Below are 17497 nucleotides of genomic sequence, written 5' to 3'. Positions count from 1 at the left end.
GATAAATCACCCGTGATCACGTTGCTCCATAACGGCATCGGGTTTGGGTGGGTGTGCCACCAATCCAAGGCACAGCCTCTGAGAAGTATTACCATTGCCCCTGCTGCATGATCTAGATCTATGCCGTATGCCTCTACTTATTCCTCTGTTTTACTAATGAACTCTTCCGGGTTTTCAGTTCCGTCGTATTCTTCTCCCCAACTTCGTATTACTCCCATCGTGGCCACTTTATTTCCTTCTGTCCTTGTGGGCTTAGGTCCAGGTTTTCCTTCGACAAACTCCGTCGGGTTCGGCACTTGCAGGTATTTATGTTTTTCCTCTGTGTCGGTTGTCCCACTAATGCCTTTCGGTTGGTTTCCTGTTCCGTTAGGTGCTGGTGATGGGCTTCTTGCGTGTTTCTGAGCCAGTTCTAAAAGGCGTTTGATAGTTTCCTCGCCGTGGTTGCCGTTCTTTATAAATTCTGACATTTGTCTTTGCATGTCCTCGCACAGTGTTTCCGGTTTGACCTCGAATTCTATTAGATAGGCTTCCAGTTGGGCTTTATTGGCATTGCTTATCCAGCCTCGAGTTATATTTGAGGATTCTGTCTTTTTGTGTTCAATTTGCTCGGGCGCCATTGTAACGACCCTGTTTTGGGAGGCGGAATAGCTCGCCGTGGCCAGGGTTCGAGACAGAAATTTATTTCATCTTTTGATCGGTTTACCTCCCTTTCCCCAAAGAATAACACTAATTGAACGCTACAGAGTATGGTTATATTTTAATAGTACGATTGATTAAGACTACGTTTTCTAACTATAATTATGTCGAGCGAGATACTGCTTGCAAAGTGGTGTCGGCGCTGCTGAAGGGCCGAATGTGGTACTGCTTGTTGATATCGACGCTGCGGAAGGGCCGAGTATATCGCAGCTCGTTGAGTATCGCACTGCTTGGTGTGCGGGTTCGGCGCTACGGAAGGCTCGTATGTTGCACTGCTTGCTACTGACACTGTACAATGGTTCGAGGAACTGCTTGGCTTGGCCGATGTGTGATGACCGAATGGACTGCTTATTGTCGACGTTGTGTGGTAGCTGGGTGCACTGCTTGGTGTTGGCGCTTCGGGAGGGTCGATTATACACTGCTTGAAGTCGACGGTGCGTTGTGGCTGGGTGCACTGCTTGGTGTCGGCGCTTCGGAAGGGCCGATTGTGCACTGCTTGGCGTCGTCGTGTCTCGTCGTTCGAGTACGTCGGGTTCGTAATGTTCTGGGTCGTTTAGAGGAACGAACTACTTGGATTTTCTAGTGGGATGTGGGAATGTAGGGCAACGTTAGTTTCGAGCTGCCTGGCATCGTTAGTTTCGATCTGCCGTTTTATTCCGCATCGTTTCCGGGTCGGATGCCGGAAACGTGACTTCTGGGAGGAACTCACTGAGATGCCGGGCTCAGCGACCTCGACCGGGCCTGGGTGCGTATTCCTAAACCACACCGGGCGTCGGTGATCCTCACCAGGTCGTAGAGCCGAATTTCAAACCGAACTCTTACGGATCCACCACCACTACCAAAACTAACTACCAGAACACTTACCCGGGTATTCCTCCTAGTTGTTGTTTCCGCGAGAGTCGTCGGAACGCAAGTGACTGGTCTGGGTGTCTCCGCTCATATAGGCGCTGCTTAGTGTGACCAGATTGGACGATGATGATAATCCCGCTTTGGGTAATCGGGTTTTATTGGGCGATGATTATCGGCAATGGATAAATTCGATTTGGAATGTTCTTTTTAAGTTTTAATGAGAAAGTTGAATTATATATATATTTGTGACGGTGGGTCGTCAAAATTTGTTTATTAGAAGGTGCCTAAGACTTTAAGCATTTAACTTGATGTACTATAATTGAATTAGTAGAATTATTAAATATTAAAAATATCATGTGATTTGTTTTTACTAAATCTGCACTAATTTTAAGTTCACATATCCTTGGGTATGCTGAAACTTACTCATTTTTTTGTATCCTTATTTTTTACTGAAAAGTTAAAAAACGTTAGAATCTAACATTTTCTAAGAACTCTCGTCTGTACTTCTATTTTCCAGATAAATCAACCGTGATCACGTTAGCCTAGGTAGATGACACCTTTTTGATTTATAAGAGAAAGTGTTTTATTCCCTGTATCATTTTTACTTTGATAATTTCAGAAAACATTATTTTAAATTGGTTTGTATTGTATTGTATTGATACTATTAGTTATCAGCTGTTTTTTATAGAAAAGCTATTTATCGTCTGTTTAAATTTATTTTCCTCCTTGCTCGTTCAGTTGCCTATAGTCTTTGCAAAGCCTCCATTCCTTGTTTTTCATCTCCACGATTACCGCTGGCGAACTGTAGGCGGAGTGTGAGGGTTCTATGAGGTTCTGTGCTATGAGTTCGTCGACTTGTTTGTTTATTATTGACTGCATTGCTGGGCTTCGAGGGAGGTACCTCTGTTTAATTAGGCGGTCGCGCTTCATGAAGATTTTTTGGCTTGCAATGTGACTTACTCCTTTGATTTGGCTCATCATCTCTAGCTCTCTTTTGAGGGTCTCTTGGATCTGTGCGTCTGTTAAATCCCCTGTTTCTAGTGATCCGATGCCGTGTCTCTTGTGTTTCTTGCTTCTGCGTTGGCTCCTCTTCTTCTTTTTAATTTTCGCTGTCTATTCCCAAGAGTAGGTCTCCGATCATCTCGTCGAGGACTAATAGTGTTGTTGTGTTTGTTTGTGTCCCGAGTTGTATTGGTACTTCTAGTGCCTCTGTGACCGTTCTGTTTGTTCCGTCTGCCAGTCTTATGGCTTCGATTACTTGTTTTCTTTTTCCATGTCTAGCTATTCTGCTGGCTATCTCTTGGCCGATATAACTCCGTGTGGCTCCTGTGTCAATTGCTCCGCGAATTCTTGTGCTGCCTATGATGACTTGTGCTAGTAGACGTCGACCGTTGAATTTTATTGATGTTGCGGGTGTGGAGTGTGCCCTGGGTGCCCGCTCTGATCCCATGGGCATCTTCCGTTTCCCGTCGCTTCATTCCTGCGGCAGCAATGAATTGTTCGTATTCCATTGCATCCGCGTGCTATGTATCCCACTAGTTTGCACCGCGAGCATCTATTGCTCATGTCCCAAGATCTTGTGACGCCTCTGTTAAGTATTGGTTGTGCTTCTTGGGGTCTCCACTGGTTCCTTGGTGGTCTCCAGTAACTTCCTGGTGGTTAATGTCCCAAGCGAGTTTCCGGTGTTTGTTGCGTTGTCTGCTGTGCTGTGTGCCCATGTGGTTGTAGTGCCTCGAATTCCTCGGCTAGTCGGGGGTATTCCGCTAGGGTTTGGCATTCTCCACGTTTAGCATATCGCTTGAACTCCACTCGACTGTTTCGGTACACCCACTCCAGTTTGTTTTCTTCTGTGAGCGTAGTGAATTGTTGGCTCGTTCTCGTCCTGGTGTCTATGTGTGATGCTTTCCATAGCTTTCTCCTTATGATCCTGTGGCCTGCAATACTCTAGGAATTCTTTCCGAAAGGTGCTCCATAATGGCATCGGGTTTGGGTGGGTGTGCCACCAATCCAAGGCACAGCCTCTGAGAAGTATTACCATTGCCCCTGCTGCATGATCTAGATCTATGCCGTATGCCTCTACTTATTCCTCTGTTTTACTAATGAACTCTTCCGGGTTTTCAGTTCCGTCGTATTCTTCTCCCCAACTTCGTATTACTCCCATCGTGGCCACTTTATTTCCTTCTGTCCTTGTGGGCTTAGGTCCAGGTTTTCCTTCGACAAACTCCGTCGGGTTCGGCACTTGCAGGTATTTATGTTTTTCCTCTGTGTCGGTTGTCCCACTAATGCCTTTCGGTTGGTTTCCTGTTCCGTTAGGTGCTGGTGATGGGCTTCTTGCGTGTTTCTGAGCCAGTTCTAAAAGGCGTTTGATAGTTTCCTCGCCGTGGTTGCCGTTCTTTATAAATTCTGACATTTGTCTTTGCATGTCCTCGCACAGTGTTTCCGGTTTGACCTCGAATTCTATTAGATAGGCTTCCAGTTGGGCTTTATTGGCATTGCTTATCCAGCCTCGAGTTATATTTGAGGATTCTGTCTTTTTGTGTTCAATTTGCTCGGGCGCCATTGTAACGACCCTGTTTTGGGAGGCGGAATAGCTCGCCGTGGCCAGGGTTCGAGACAGAAATTTATTTCATCTTTTGATCGGTTTACCTCCCTTTCCCCAAAGAATAACACTAATTGAACGCTACAGAGTATGGTTATATTTTAATAGTACGATTGATTAAGACTACGTTTTCTAACTATAATTATGTCGAGCGAGATACTGCTTGCAAAGTGGTGTCGGCGCTGCTGAAGGGCCGAATGTGGTACTGCTTGTTGATATCGACGCTGCGGAAGGGCCGAGTATATCGCAGCTCGTTGAGTATCGCACTGCTTGGTGTGCGGGTTCGGCGCTACGGAAGGGTCGTATTTTGCACTGCTTGCTACTGACACTGTACAATGGTTCGAGGAACTGCTTGGCTTGGCCGATGTGTGATGACCGAATGGACTGCTTGTTGTCGACGTTGAGTGGTAGCTGGGTGCACTTCTTGGTGTTGGCGCTTCGGGAGGGTCGATTATACACTGCTTGAAGTCGACGGTGCGTTGTGGCTGGGTGCACTGCTTGGTGTCGGCGCTTTGGAAGGGCCGATTGTGCACTGCTTGGCGTCGTCGTGTCTCGTCGTTCGAGTACGTCGGGTTCGTAATGTTCTGGGTCGTTTAGAGGAACGAACTACTTGGATTTTCTAGTGGGATGTGGGAATGTAGGGCAACGTTAGTTTCGAGCTGCCGGGCATCGTTAGTTTCGAGCTGCCGTTTTATTCCGCATCGTTTCCGGGTCGGATGCCGGAAACGTGACTTCTGGGAGGAACTCACTGAGATGCCGGGCTCAGCGACCTCGACCGGGCCTGGGTGCGTATTCCTAAACCACACCGGGCGTCGGTGATCCTCACCAGGTCGTAGACCGAATTTCAAACCGAACTCTTACGGATCCACCACCACTACCAAGACTAACTACCAGAACACTTACCCGGGTATTCCTCCTAGTTGTTGTTTCCGCGAGAGTCGTCAGAACGCAAGTGACTGGTCTGGGTGTCTCCGCTCATATAGGCGCTGCTTAGTGTGACCAGATTGGACGATGATGATAATCCCGCTTTGGGTAATCGGGTTTTATTGGGCGATGATTATCGGCAATCGATAAATTCGATTTGGAATGTTCTTTTTAAGTTTTAATGAGAAAGTTGAATTATATATATATTTGTGACGGTGGGTCGTCAAAATTTGTTTATTAGAAGGTGCCTAAGACTTTAAGCATTTAACTTGATGTACTATAATTGAATTAGTAGAATTATTAAATATTAAAAATATCATGTGATTTGTTTTTACTAAATCTGCACTAATTTTAAGTTCACATATCCTTGGGTATGCTGAAACTTACTCATTTGTTTGTATCCTTATTTTTTACTGAAAAGTTAAAAAACGTTAGAATCTAACATTTTCTAAGAACTCTCGTCTGTACTTCTATTTTCCAGATAAATCAACCGTGATCACGTTGCTCCATAACGGCATCGGGTTTGGGTGGGTGTGCCACCAATCCAAGGCACAGCCTCTGAGAAGTATTACCATTGCCCCTGCTGCATGATCTAGATCTATGCCGTATGCCTCTACTTATTCCTCTGTTTTACTAATGAACTCTTCCGGGTTTTCAGTTCCGTCGTATTCTTCTCCCCAACTTCGTATTACTCCCATCGTGGCCACTTTATTTCCTTCTGTCCTTGTGGGCTTAGGTCCAGGTTTTCCTTCGACAAACTCCGTCGGGTTCGGCACTTGCAGGTACTTATGTTTTTCCTCTGTGTCGGTTGTCCCACTAATGCCTTTCGGTTGGTTTCCTGTTCCGTTAGGTGCTGGTGATGGGCTTCTTGCGTGTTTCTGAGCCAGTTCTAAAAGGCGTTTGATAGTTTCCTCGCCGTGGTTGCCGTTCTTTATAAATTCTGACATTTGTCTTTGCATGTCCTCGCACAGTGTTTCCGGTTTGACCTCGAATTCTATTAGATAGGCTTCCAGTTGGGCTTTATTGGCATTGCTTATCCAGCCTCGAGTTATATTTGAGGATTCTGTCTTTTTGTGTTCAATTTGCTCGGGCGCCATTGTAACGACCCTGTTTTGGGAGGCGGAATAGCTCGCCGTGGCCAGGGTTCGAGACAGAAATTTATTTCATCTTTTGATCGGTTTACCTCCCTTTCCCCAAAGAATAACACTAATTGAACGCTACAGAGTATGGTTATATTTTAATAGTACGATTGATTAAGACTACGTTTTCTAACTATAATTATGTCGAGCGAGATACTGCTTGCAAAGTGGTGTCGGCGCTGCTGAAGGGCCGAATGTGGTACTGCTTGTTGATATCGACGCTGCGGAAGGGCCGAGTATATCGCAGCTCGTTGAGTATCGCACTGCTTGGTGTGCGGGTTCGGCGCTACGGAAGGGTCGTATTTTGCACTGCTTGCTACTGACACTGTACAATGGTTCGAGGAACTGCTTGGCTTGGCCGATGTGTGATGACCGAATGGACTGCTTGTTGTCGACGTTGAGTGGTAGCTGGGTGCACTTCTTGGTGTTGGCGCTTCGGGAGGGTCGATTATACACTGCTTGAAGTCGACGGTGCGTTGTGGCTGGGTGCACTGCTTGGTGTCGGCGCTTTGGAAGGGCCGATTGTGCACTGTTTGGCGTCGTCGTGTCTCGTCGTTCGAGTACGTCGGGTTCGTAATGTTCTGGGTCGTTTAGAGGAACGAACTACTTGGATTTTCTAGTGGGATGTGGGAATGTAGGGCAACGTTAGTTTCGAGCTGCCGGGCATCGTTAGTTTCGAGCTGCCGTTTTATTCCGCATCGTTTCCGGGTCGGATGCCGGAAACGTGACTTCTGGGAGGAACTCACTGAGATGCCGGGCTCAGCGACCTCGACCGGGCCTGGGTGCGTATTCCTAAACCACACCGGGCGTCGGTGATCCTCACCAGGTCGTAGACCGAATTTCAAACCGAACTCTTACGGATCCACCACCACTACCAAGACTAACTACCAGAACACTTACCCGGGTATTCCTCCTAGTTGTTGTTTCCGCGAGAGTCGTCGGAACGCAAGTGACTGGTCTGGGTGTCTCCGCTCATATAGGCGCTGCTTAGTGTGACCAGATTGGACGATGATGATAATCCCGCTTTGGGTAATCGGGTTTTATTGGGCGATGATTATCGGCAATCGATAAATTCGATTTGGAATGTTCTTTTTAAGTTTTAATGAGAAAGTTGAATTATATATATATTTGTGACGGTGGGTCGTCAAAATTTGTTTATTAGAAGGTGCCTAAGACTTTAAGCATTTAACTTGATGTACTATAATTGAATTAGTAGAATTATTAAATATTAAAAATATCATGTGATTTGTTTTTACTAAATCTGCACTAATTTTAAGTTCACATATCCTTGGGTATGCTGAAACTTACTCATTTTTTTGTATCCTTATTTTTTACTGAAAAGTTAAAAAACGTTAGAATCTAACATTTTCTAAGAACTCTCGTCTGTACTTCTATTTTCCAGATAAATCAACCGTGATCACGTTAGCCTAGGTAGATGACACCTTTTTGATTTATAAGAGAAAGTGTTTTATTCCCTGTATCATTTTTACTTTGATAATTTCAGAAAACATTATTTTAAATTGGTTTGTATTGTATTGTATTGATACTATTGGTTATCAGCTATTTTTTATAGAAAAGCTATTTATCGTCTGTTTAAATTTATTTTCCTCCTTATTATCATGTTAAGGTACTTTGCAGTGCGGACGAGAAAAAGAACATTGCCAACATATTTTCTTAATTTTCTTAATAAGCGTTGCCAATGTTTGCTACAAAAATTATTTTTTAGAATTAAAAAATGTATTCAGTTGGCAAAGAAGACGACGAGTTGAGCAAAGAAGAGCACGAGAAATGCTCTACAGCACACAAAGTTCTGGGAGTGGAGAAACTCTTCATTCTCCAACTGGATCTATGAGAAGCAAATATAACCATCCCCATTATGTAATCGTTGTGTTTGGAGTTTTTCTGTGTGGCGCCGGTATTATTTGCAACGAAATATGATGGAATTTATGTCCTTCATGAAAACCACCATGCAATCTGTAATGCAAAACCAAAATATCTTGTTACAAATGCTTGCAGCTCAGCAGTCCAAATAAATTATGCCTAGCCCTCGAATAACTCTGTGGAACGCCAACGGTGTTTCACGGCATATACCTGAAATAACTCAATTTCTGAACGAAAACCAAATCGACGTTATGTTGCTGGCAGTAACGCATCTCACCAGCAAATATAACTTTCAAATACGGCACCGATCATCCAGATGGTAAAGCACATGGCGGAACCGGCATCCTAATAAGGGACCGCATCAAACACCACTTTCACCAACGGTTTGCAAGCTACATCGATAAAATTACAATTGGGCAACTGCAACCTCGCCATTGCCGCTGTCTACTGCCCACCCCGCCTTATATTCTACGAAGACCAAGCACACACACTGGGGATCCCGCCTTGTGACCCCAAAGGAATGCATCTATATAATGCACTCATCAAAACATGCAACAAACTGGACTTCGTTTCACCAGGTAGTCCTACATACTGGCCTACAGATCCTAGAAAACTACCTGATTTAATGGATTTTGCTGTGACAAAAAATATTCCTCGCAAACTAATATCTGCAAAATCGCTTTTGGATCAACCATCGGACCACTCACCAGTGCTAATAACTTTACTTCAAAGCCTGGAATCGAGCCAGTACATTGAGACACTTTCACCCGCCAGCACCAAGCATCCCTTGTGGAGGGCGCCGGCCGAAACAGTAATTCCCATAAGAGACTCTTCAGGCAGCTGGGCCAGAAGCGACAAAGACAGAGCTTGCACATTTGCTTTAAACCTTCGAAATGCTTTTCAGCCAAACCCTGCAAATAATTCTTTCACACTACCGTCGCCGTCAATTCGAATTGGAACTGAGACGGCGCCAAGTCTGTATCAACCAAACGAAGTGGCAAAATTCGTCAGCGAGCAACACTACAACATCCGACGATTACACGATAGAGGCTGGAGTTCCATAAGGTAGCGCCCTTTGTCCAACTCTATTTCTCCTTTACACCGCAGATATTCCCACGAACGAGCGGTTAACTACTTCTACATTCGCAGAAGATACCGCAATCATAAGTCGGTTCAAATGCCCAATTCAGGCAACAGCACTACTAGCTGATCATGTCGTGGTAGTGGAGAGGTGGTTATCAGACTGTCGTATAAAAATAAACGCGCAAAAGTGTAAGCACATAACGTTTACTCTTAACAAACAAACTTGTCCCCCGCTAACTCTTAATAACACGCCACTTCCACAAGCTGACGATGTAACGTACCTTGACGTCCACCTAGACAGGAGACTTACATGGCAGGAGACATATCGAAGCTAAGAAAATTCATCTAAAACTAAAATCCGATAGCCTCCATTGGCTCATAAACGCTCGCTCCCCCCTCTGCCTGGACTTCAAGGTCCTGCTCTACAATTCAACGCTTAAGCCAGTCTGGACTTACGGCTCCCAGTTGTGGGGAAACGCGAGCAGTAGTAAAATTGACATTATCCAGCGAGCACAATCAAAAATACTGAGAACTATTACTGGGGCACCTTGGTATGTTCGGAATGACAACATCCACAGAGATCTTGGCATTCTACCCGTAATAGATGAAATATCAAAACAAAAAGCGTCCTACCACACAAAGCTAACTTCTCATCCAAACCAGCTCACCAGGGACATAGCTAGGTAATAACCTTACAGCTCAGCAATAGTTATTAGAGCTCTTACATCTCGCGTCAGTCATCTTGACTGTCAGATAAAGTTTTTCATTTAAGATTTTATATGCTTATTGTTAGTCTTAATTCAAAGAAGATTCAATAAATAAAATGCATATGTAAACAAAAAAAAAATGCATGCCAACGCACATAACTTACCGGGTCCGTCACATTTCTTTTGCAGATGTCTGCATTTGTTCAGAAATACGAGTACATATCTGTATATGCATGTATGTAAAACTTATGCGGTCTTTGTAGTTCTGAAATTCCCTTCCCTTCATTTTCCTCGCGGCATGTTGGAAAAAACAAAAACATATGTCATGGGCTTCGTATAACGGAGTTCGAAACAACGAAGGCAATAAAAATTCTGCCGCCGCTTTGACACTTCCGATGCCGATTTTGAAGTAATTCGGAGCAGCGGCGGAGAGAGAGGGATGGATGGAGGGAAGATAGAGAACAAAAAAACTTCTGAATACCCTTTTAAATAGTGCTGGGATATTTATAAATTTGTAAGTTTATATTAAAAAAAATGTTTTGCTTATTAAAGTAATTACCCTAGTATTCTCTCAGGAATACTCCCGGACTTTGAATTCCTCGCCGTGAACGCCTGCTTCATAGAAATTCTTCGCCGTTCTGTATGGAGAATTCTTCGGGAGTTCCCGAGAATTAGCGGCGGTCCCCGGGGGATTCCCTACAGAATCTTAGCGATTAGAACTGCAGGGTATGGTTAAATTGACGTAACAGATTTGTAAGCATGAAATAATGTTGGTTCTGCACACAAAATATGAAGATATTTCATGTATTGTCTGTATAAATACGACTGTATTTATGAACATAAATAAATAAATACAAAAATTTTGTTTAATCAGAAATAAATAAATTCAAAAATGTTGATGAATAGTGGTAAACATTTCGAAGTGTAATCTACGTATTACTTATACATACATCCATCATTTAAAATATATACATAGATGTACTCCTACATATATATAAATATATATATATATATATATATATATATATATATATATATATATAGTCTCGCGGCTGGCGAAATTATGTATTTTTTGTAAGTTCGGCATAATTAGTTTATAACGTCATAATTTAGCACGAAATAATGTCTTTTAGCAGCGGCGAAATTATGTCGGCTTTCCTGCGGCGGACTTATGGCGTTCTCAAACGTCATAAGATCGCACGAAATTATGCGATTTAAAACGATGGAATTATGTCGGCGGAATTAGGTCGTTACCCCTCTGTAATCTGCTATTAGGCTTTTCCCATGCCTAACATTCCATTGACCGATGTGTTATATTACGATAAGCTCGGTAACGCTGAAAATACGATCGAGAATATACACTTGCGATTTGAATTCCACGAAATAAAAAAACACTGGAAACTACAATAAAGTTTTTCGCGTTGGTTTTAGAAACTTTATTTTTTATTTATATGTTGACCGACGGAAAACTTTAATGTGTCGAAATATTTTCACTGTAGGATGTAGAAAATAAGTTGTATGTAGATATATGTGCGTTTGTATATATAATATTTTAACTGAGGGAGAAACACAGAGCAACAAAAAAAATATATACAATATTTTAACTGAGAGAGAAACACAGAGCAACAAAAAAAATAATTTGAAGAAGTTATGGGCCAACTTTGGCGGAACACTTGAAAATAATATCGGGATTAATTTTCACTATATTTTGGAACATATTTTGCACATATTAAACTTTTCGATGAATTCTTCTCACTGCTTAGAACTTATTTTGCGATGTATTGAATTCAACTTTGACGTACGGCCAAATGTACTTATGTATTTCGTGTGACTTGATATGCAAAAGGGAAATTGGACTAAGATGGCCGCACGATCAAAGAGAAAAGGAAAAAGACGATTACGCTGCGAGCCATGTTCGAAGGTAAACTTGATTTCCCACTGGCATCACTGGAAAAGTCACTTGAGAGAGCGGCAGATCAAATGGTGCCTTTATATAGTTCTTACCATAGGGGAAAATTTCAATCTCTCACGGTTCGATTCGAACTTGTAATTCGGTCCCGCGGTGTGTTTCTGCATCTGAACTGCTCGCTCCCATTGCTAAGGGCTGGTGCGAGCAGTGCAGTTGCAAGTTCGCTGCGGGACCAAATTGCAAGTTCGAGCCAAAAACTGAAAATTGGGGTGGGAAATCAAGGTTAGCTTCGAACATGTCTCTCAGCAGAGCTTGGGCAGAAGTCCGGGCAGAGCAAATGGTGCCTCTATACATTTCTTACTCTATGTTCTTACTCTATGACTGAACTTACAAACCAGGTTATTCTGAACTTCTAGATTTTTTCTACGCAGCGAACGGAGTAACGCCCACAAATCGAAAAACACTTAACACGTCTGTCACGTCGCTCTAAGACATGTTAGACCATAGCATAGAGTAAGAAATGTATAGAGGCACCATTTGCGCTGCCCGGACCTCTGCCCAAGCTCTGCTGAGAGCCATGTTCGAAGCTAACCTTGATTTCCCACCCCAATTTTCAGTATTTGGCTCGAACTTGCAATTTGGTCCCGCAGCGAATTTGCAACTGCACTGCTCGCACCAGCCCTCTATACATTTCTTACTCTATGCAGAGAGCGGCAGAGCAAATGGTGCCTCTATATAGTTCTAACTCTATGACCATAGGTGTTGGACTCTGTGTGTGTTTCGATCGTACCCATCGCTAGACACAACAATTTTAAGAATCGAGGTAATATTTTAGAAGTCTTGTGGTTTTGAAGCCTTTTGCCGCCGCTCAGCCACCGCTCTGCCGCTCCTCTGCCGCCCACTGCCGCTGTTGAGCCGCTGCTTGCCGATAATCGTTGAAGTAGAGAGACAAAACGAAAAATACTGCAAGAGGGGGTTGGGTGTGCGACAAATGGCGCCACATAAACTTCGATTGTTTTGTAGGAGAAATTCTTAGTTTGAAGTTTGGTGGCCGAGTAACTGGTATCTAATAGTGGTAGGGCATTAACAGTGTTTAGCAAAATATCACCGAAAATTGGGTTTTCGTATTTTTAAATATACGGCGGACACATTAGCTAATGAAACTTAGGTTGGTTCACTTAGGAACACTTAATTGTCTTGAAAAAGTACAAATTGTTCGCGGAATTTTTTGGCTGTGTACGTGTGGTACATATATAATTAATTAAAAGCAACGAAGAAAAAATGTTCATTGATTTATGGGAGATATATGATATAGTCGTCTGATCCGTCGCCTTCCGACTTATATACTACTTGCAATAGAAAAAAGATTTGTAAATTTTCATTCAGCTAGCTTCAAAAATTGGCGACAAGTCTTTGTAGAATCGGACAGTCTAACGAACGCTCAGACGGATCGACTTTTTTAGTGATGCTGATCAAGAATACTGATATAATAAAATACAGCTGCGGAAAAAAAAATGGCACAGTTATACAAAAAATTTTCTTGAATATTTTGTTTATACAATGGGTTAAAATATATTAGTTAAAAGAAATAACAGCATTTGCATGCGTTGAACAATTTAAACGAAAATATTTCAACGAAAATAGATAAGTGATCGAACAGGTCGGGAACAAAAATATCATTTTTTACAAGAAGGTCTAAAAGTTTAAAAATACTGTTAAGTTCTCAACACTTTTGATAAAAATAGCACAGTTTTGCCTTGTATATCCTTAAGTGCTCAGATTCATACAATATAAACAAACTAGTGTCAAGTTAAAGTGCCTAAAACTTTAAACCGCAGTAAAAATCATGTCTTATCGTGTACGGAAATACGGATATTATATTAAAGAACTACAGACAACTTTCCCTATGTTATTATTAAACCGTTACCTTCATCCCCGAACCGATGTTCTTGATGTGCTATAATTAAATTAGTAGCATTATTAAATATTAAAAATATCATGTGATTTGTTTTTACTAAATCAGCATTGATTTTAGGTTCACATATCCTTGGGTATGCTGAAACATACTCATGTTTTTGTATCCTTATTTTTTACTGAAAAGTTAAAAAACGTTAGAATCTAACATTTTCTAAGAACTCTCGTCTGTACTTATATTTTCCAGATAAATCAACCGTGATCACGTTAGCCTAGGTAGATGACACCTTTTTGATTTATAAGAGAAAGTGTTTTATTCCCTGTATCATTTTTACTTTGACAATTTCATAAAACATTATTTTAAATTGGTTTGTATTGTATTGTATTGATACTATTGGTTATCAGCTGTTTTTTTATAGAAAAGCAATTTATCGTCTGATTAAATTTATTTTCCTCCTTATTATCATGTTAAGGTACTTTGCAGTGCGGACGAGAAAAAGAACATTGCCAACATATTTTCTTAATTTTCTTAATAAGCGTTGCCAATGTTTGCTACAAAAATTATTTTTTAGAATTTAAAAATGCATTCAGTTGGCATTCTTTCCGCAATGGCGATTAAGCGGCAAAGCAAACGACGAGATGAGCAAAAAAGAGCACGAGAAAGGCGCTACAGCACACAAAGCTCTGAGAGTGGAGAAACTTTTCATTCTCCAACTGGATCTATGAGACGCAAATATAACCATCCCCATCATGTGGCTAGTTCTGGTACAGGAATGCTTGATAGCCAGGTTTAAGTTTTGGTGAATAAATTAAAGTATTAAATTAATTTTTAAATTGATCATATAGGTTGTTACCAGTATTGGAATGTTGCATATTGGTATTGTGTTCGTTGTGTTTGGAGTTTTTCTGTGCGGCGCCGGTATTTTTCCAGATGAAACTATGTCCTGGAATGTATTTAGTAAGTCATGATTACCATATATCTATATTTAATTCATATCAGTCATTCAATAAATAAGGTACTAGCTCAGCCTGGTGGAATGAAGTTACTTGCACCGGATTATTTTCCCTCGGATTGGGTTTATTTTTACTAATTTTAAACTGCCTTATAAGTCGGAAGGAGGAGGAGGACCTTGAGGACTACGTGCAGCGGCAACTGACAAGATCTCGCTCAGGTATTTTTTTTATTTTGATGCAAGTTTTTCTAAACTTATTCCTTACTATATAGGACACCGACTTGAGCGAGATGTTGAAACTGGTGTATTGACCACGCGCCATGCTCGAAAGGCTGTTGCCTTACAAAAAAATGGACGTAACATTTCTCCAACTGATGTAGCCATCGTAAATTGTGGTTCTACAGAAACCATATGCAATGGACCAATAGTTGCGCGAAATGGTAAAATAAATAGCACCTGCTCAGTGAAAGAGTAACTAACCATTTTTTCAGGCTTAAACAGCTCAGGTGATGTTATTCTCGAAAAAGTATTGGAATATCTCCGATCGAAATAGAAAATGATACAAAACGTCTGTTAAGAAGGGAGTCTATAAATGATTCAATCATTATAACGCGAATATAAAATACAATCATTTTAATAATATGTAATATGTATTATATGTATATGTATTTTATATCTACGTAGCTTTTAAAATTATAGAAAATCAGCTGCAACATATTTTAAAAAATCATAATGTTTTTAAAAACGATTAGAATTTATTCCTAATTTCATATTTTATGAGGAATAAAAAACTTGAAATGCGTTTTTATTTAGTGACAAAAATTTTTGAGTGATTAATTACAGCACATACATTTTACCAATGTAAGCAAGATAAGAAGCTGAGAAATAGTTTAATTTTTAAATCACAAATTAATAACTTTAATGAAAAGTCGGAACAAACGATTCTCCAAATCAGAAATGAACAAATTCTTTATAAAACAACTATTAAAGAAAATAATTACTTAATGTATTACCCTCTTTGACTGAATTGTATCCTTTGGGTCTTACATTTTATATATAATTATATACATATATGTATACCTATTTTTTAGAAAGAATAATTCTTAATATACAGACCTTACTTTAATTATTAAACTCGTATAAAACAAATTGGTTATTTAATAAAGAATTGACAAAGTCGTGTACAATGTGCTCTCCACTCTGCCCCCAGTTTCCTACCGAGTTAGCTTTCGATTGCCCAACTCGACTTCAATTCGTAAAACGAATGTGTTAGTCTGCTTATTTTCGTTATTCTGCTTAATTTCGTTAATGGAGTAAAAATGGAGTTTGACGGGTGATCGTTGAGGAGGATAATAAATTATGCTAACTATGATCGTAAATTGATTAAGTAGTGTGTTGAGTGTGGGGTGAATTAATTAAAAGTCATTAAAGGTGTAAGACAGGTGGTTGGTAAAAAACTATTTCAATTAAGAAATGGGGTGAGCAGATGGCGAAAGCGATAAATCTTAGTTAAGTGGCTGACGATAAGGTTCGCGGGTGGAATAGGAACTTAAATGAATTAAATAGGGGAGTTGATCAAGCAATTATAGTGTGCTGAACTGGTGGTTGATAGCAAGCGCAAGCGACCTTTTTAGGGGATCAGGTGTTGTGTCACATGTGGACGTGCTCACTTAATTAGCAAAATCGGTTTACGCGTATATGTGTTCAAACAGCTGACAGGTGACCGTAAATGTCACTGAAAAGAAACACCCCCACCTCTTGAATAGGGGACCCTTTGCCTGAGCACCACCCAATAACATGTTCACTCAAATTTCAGTTTTAAAATATATTTTTAATTTTTTGATTTAAAAATGTTATATAATTTTTGCTTTTACAATAAAAAATAAATTTGTTAACAAATATTTTTTAAAAAAACTTAAGTTTCCTTATTTCGTATTTGTTTATCATTTTTAAGTTAAGATTATAATATTTTCGCATTATATCCATGGCTTTCAACCTAAGGTTTGGTGCTGGTGGCATTGACACGTATCCGGTCCCTCACTAACATCATCGTCGACCCAGGGGCATAATAGCATATGCATTTTGATTTACTTCCAAGGCAGACCGAAGTTCCTTGATCATGACCACTCCAAATTCTTTGAGGAATCCTTTTATTTGTTTTTGTTAGTCATTATTGTTTATATGTTGTAGTTTATATTTGTTTGCTACTGCTGCTTATATTAACGAACGCAAAGGTATTAACGAACTCTAAGGACTTTGGAATTGAACTGAAGTCCCTTTCTAGATACTACCCACATTTATCCCCCTTTCATAGTGAGGATCATGCTTTCTTCCTCCACCACCATCCCTTCCCACGCAAATTTTTTATTATCCAAGGAACATCTTTAAGCTTGAGTTTCTAATCTTAAATTTAAGAAGATGTATTCATCAACTAATTAAAACGTTACAACTTAAAGTTGCATATTACAGAAACTTGATCTTAGCTCATTTCAAGTTTAATAATGAGTCTCAAAGTTTTATTTAAAGTAGTACTTTTAAAGTTTTACATCAACTCCTATATTGTGATTGTGAAGTGTCCTCGTACAAATAAAATTATATATTTTAATAAATTAATTACATTACAAAACAAACAAACAAAGATATTGTTAAAAAATGAGTATGCAAGCTCAAAAATATTCTTAATCCTGTCGTCGATTGAATCCGGTAAGTGTACAATGGAATCACCATGCTCCCTCTCCCTCTATGATCGTCGAAATCTCGGAAACTACAAATGCTAGAGATTTGGGATTTGGCATGCAGCTTCTAGTTTTTTTTCTACGGAGCGAACGGAGTCACGCCCATTT

At 40.6% G+C, this 17497-nt stretch overlaps 1 protein-coding gene across 3 annotated transcripts in view; it reads left to right on the top strand.

Annotated features, from left to right (window-relative positions):
* Positions 1–15268, top strand: part of LOC128263884 (uncharacterized) — a 193279-nt gene extending 178011 nt beyond the window's left edge. Inside the window, exons 2-7 of one of the 3 annotated variants that reach the window (XM_052999160.1) lie at positions 13949–13977; positions 14274–14489; positions 14548–14659; positions 14718–14873; positions 14927–15094; positions 15146–15268. In XM_052999160.1, the coding sequence (XP_052855120.1) occupies positions 14283–14489; positions 14548–14659; positions 14718–14873; positions 14927–15094; positions 15146–15207 (705 nt within the window). In that variant the 5' untranslated portion in view covers positions 13949–13977; positions 14274–14282 and the 3' untranslated portion in view covers positions 15208–15268. Of the gene's footprint in view, positions 1–5549; positions 5674–13948; positions 13978–14273; positions 14490–14547; positions 14660–14717; positions 14874–14926; positions 15095–15145 lie in introns of all 3 variants that reach the window. The other 2 variants (XM_052999159.1, XM_052999161.1) reach the window with 2 other exon arrangements.
* Positions 15269–17497: the final 2229 nt, after the last annotated feature.

The sequence above is a fragment of the Drosophila gunungcola genome, unplaced genomic scaffold (genome assembly GCF_025200985.1).
Source record: "Drosophila gunungcola strain Sukarami unplaced genomic scaffold, Dgunungcola_SK_2 000024F, whole genome shotgun sequence".
NCBI classification, from domain to species: Eukaryota; Metazoa; Arthropoda; class Insecta; order Diptera; family Drosophilidae; genus Drosophila; species Drosophila gunungcola.
This window is presented reverse-complemented; position numbering and strand designations above follow the sequence as displayed.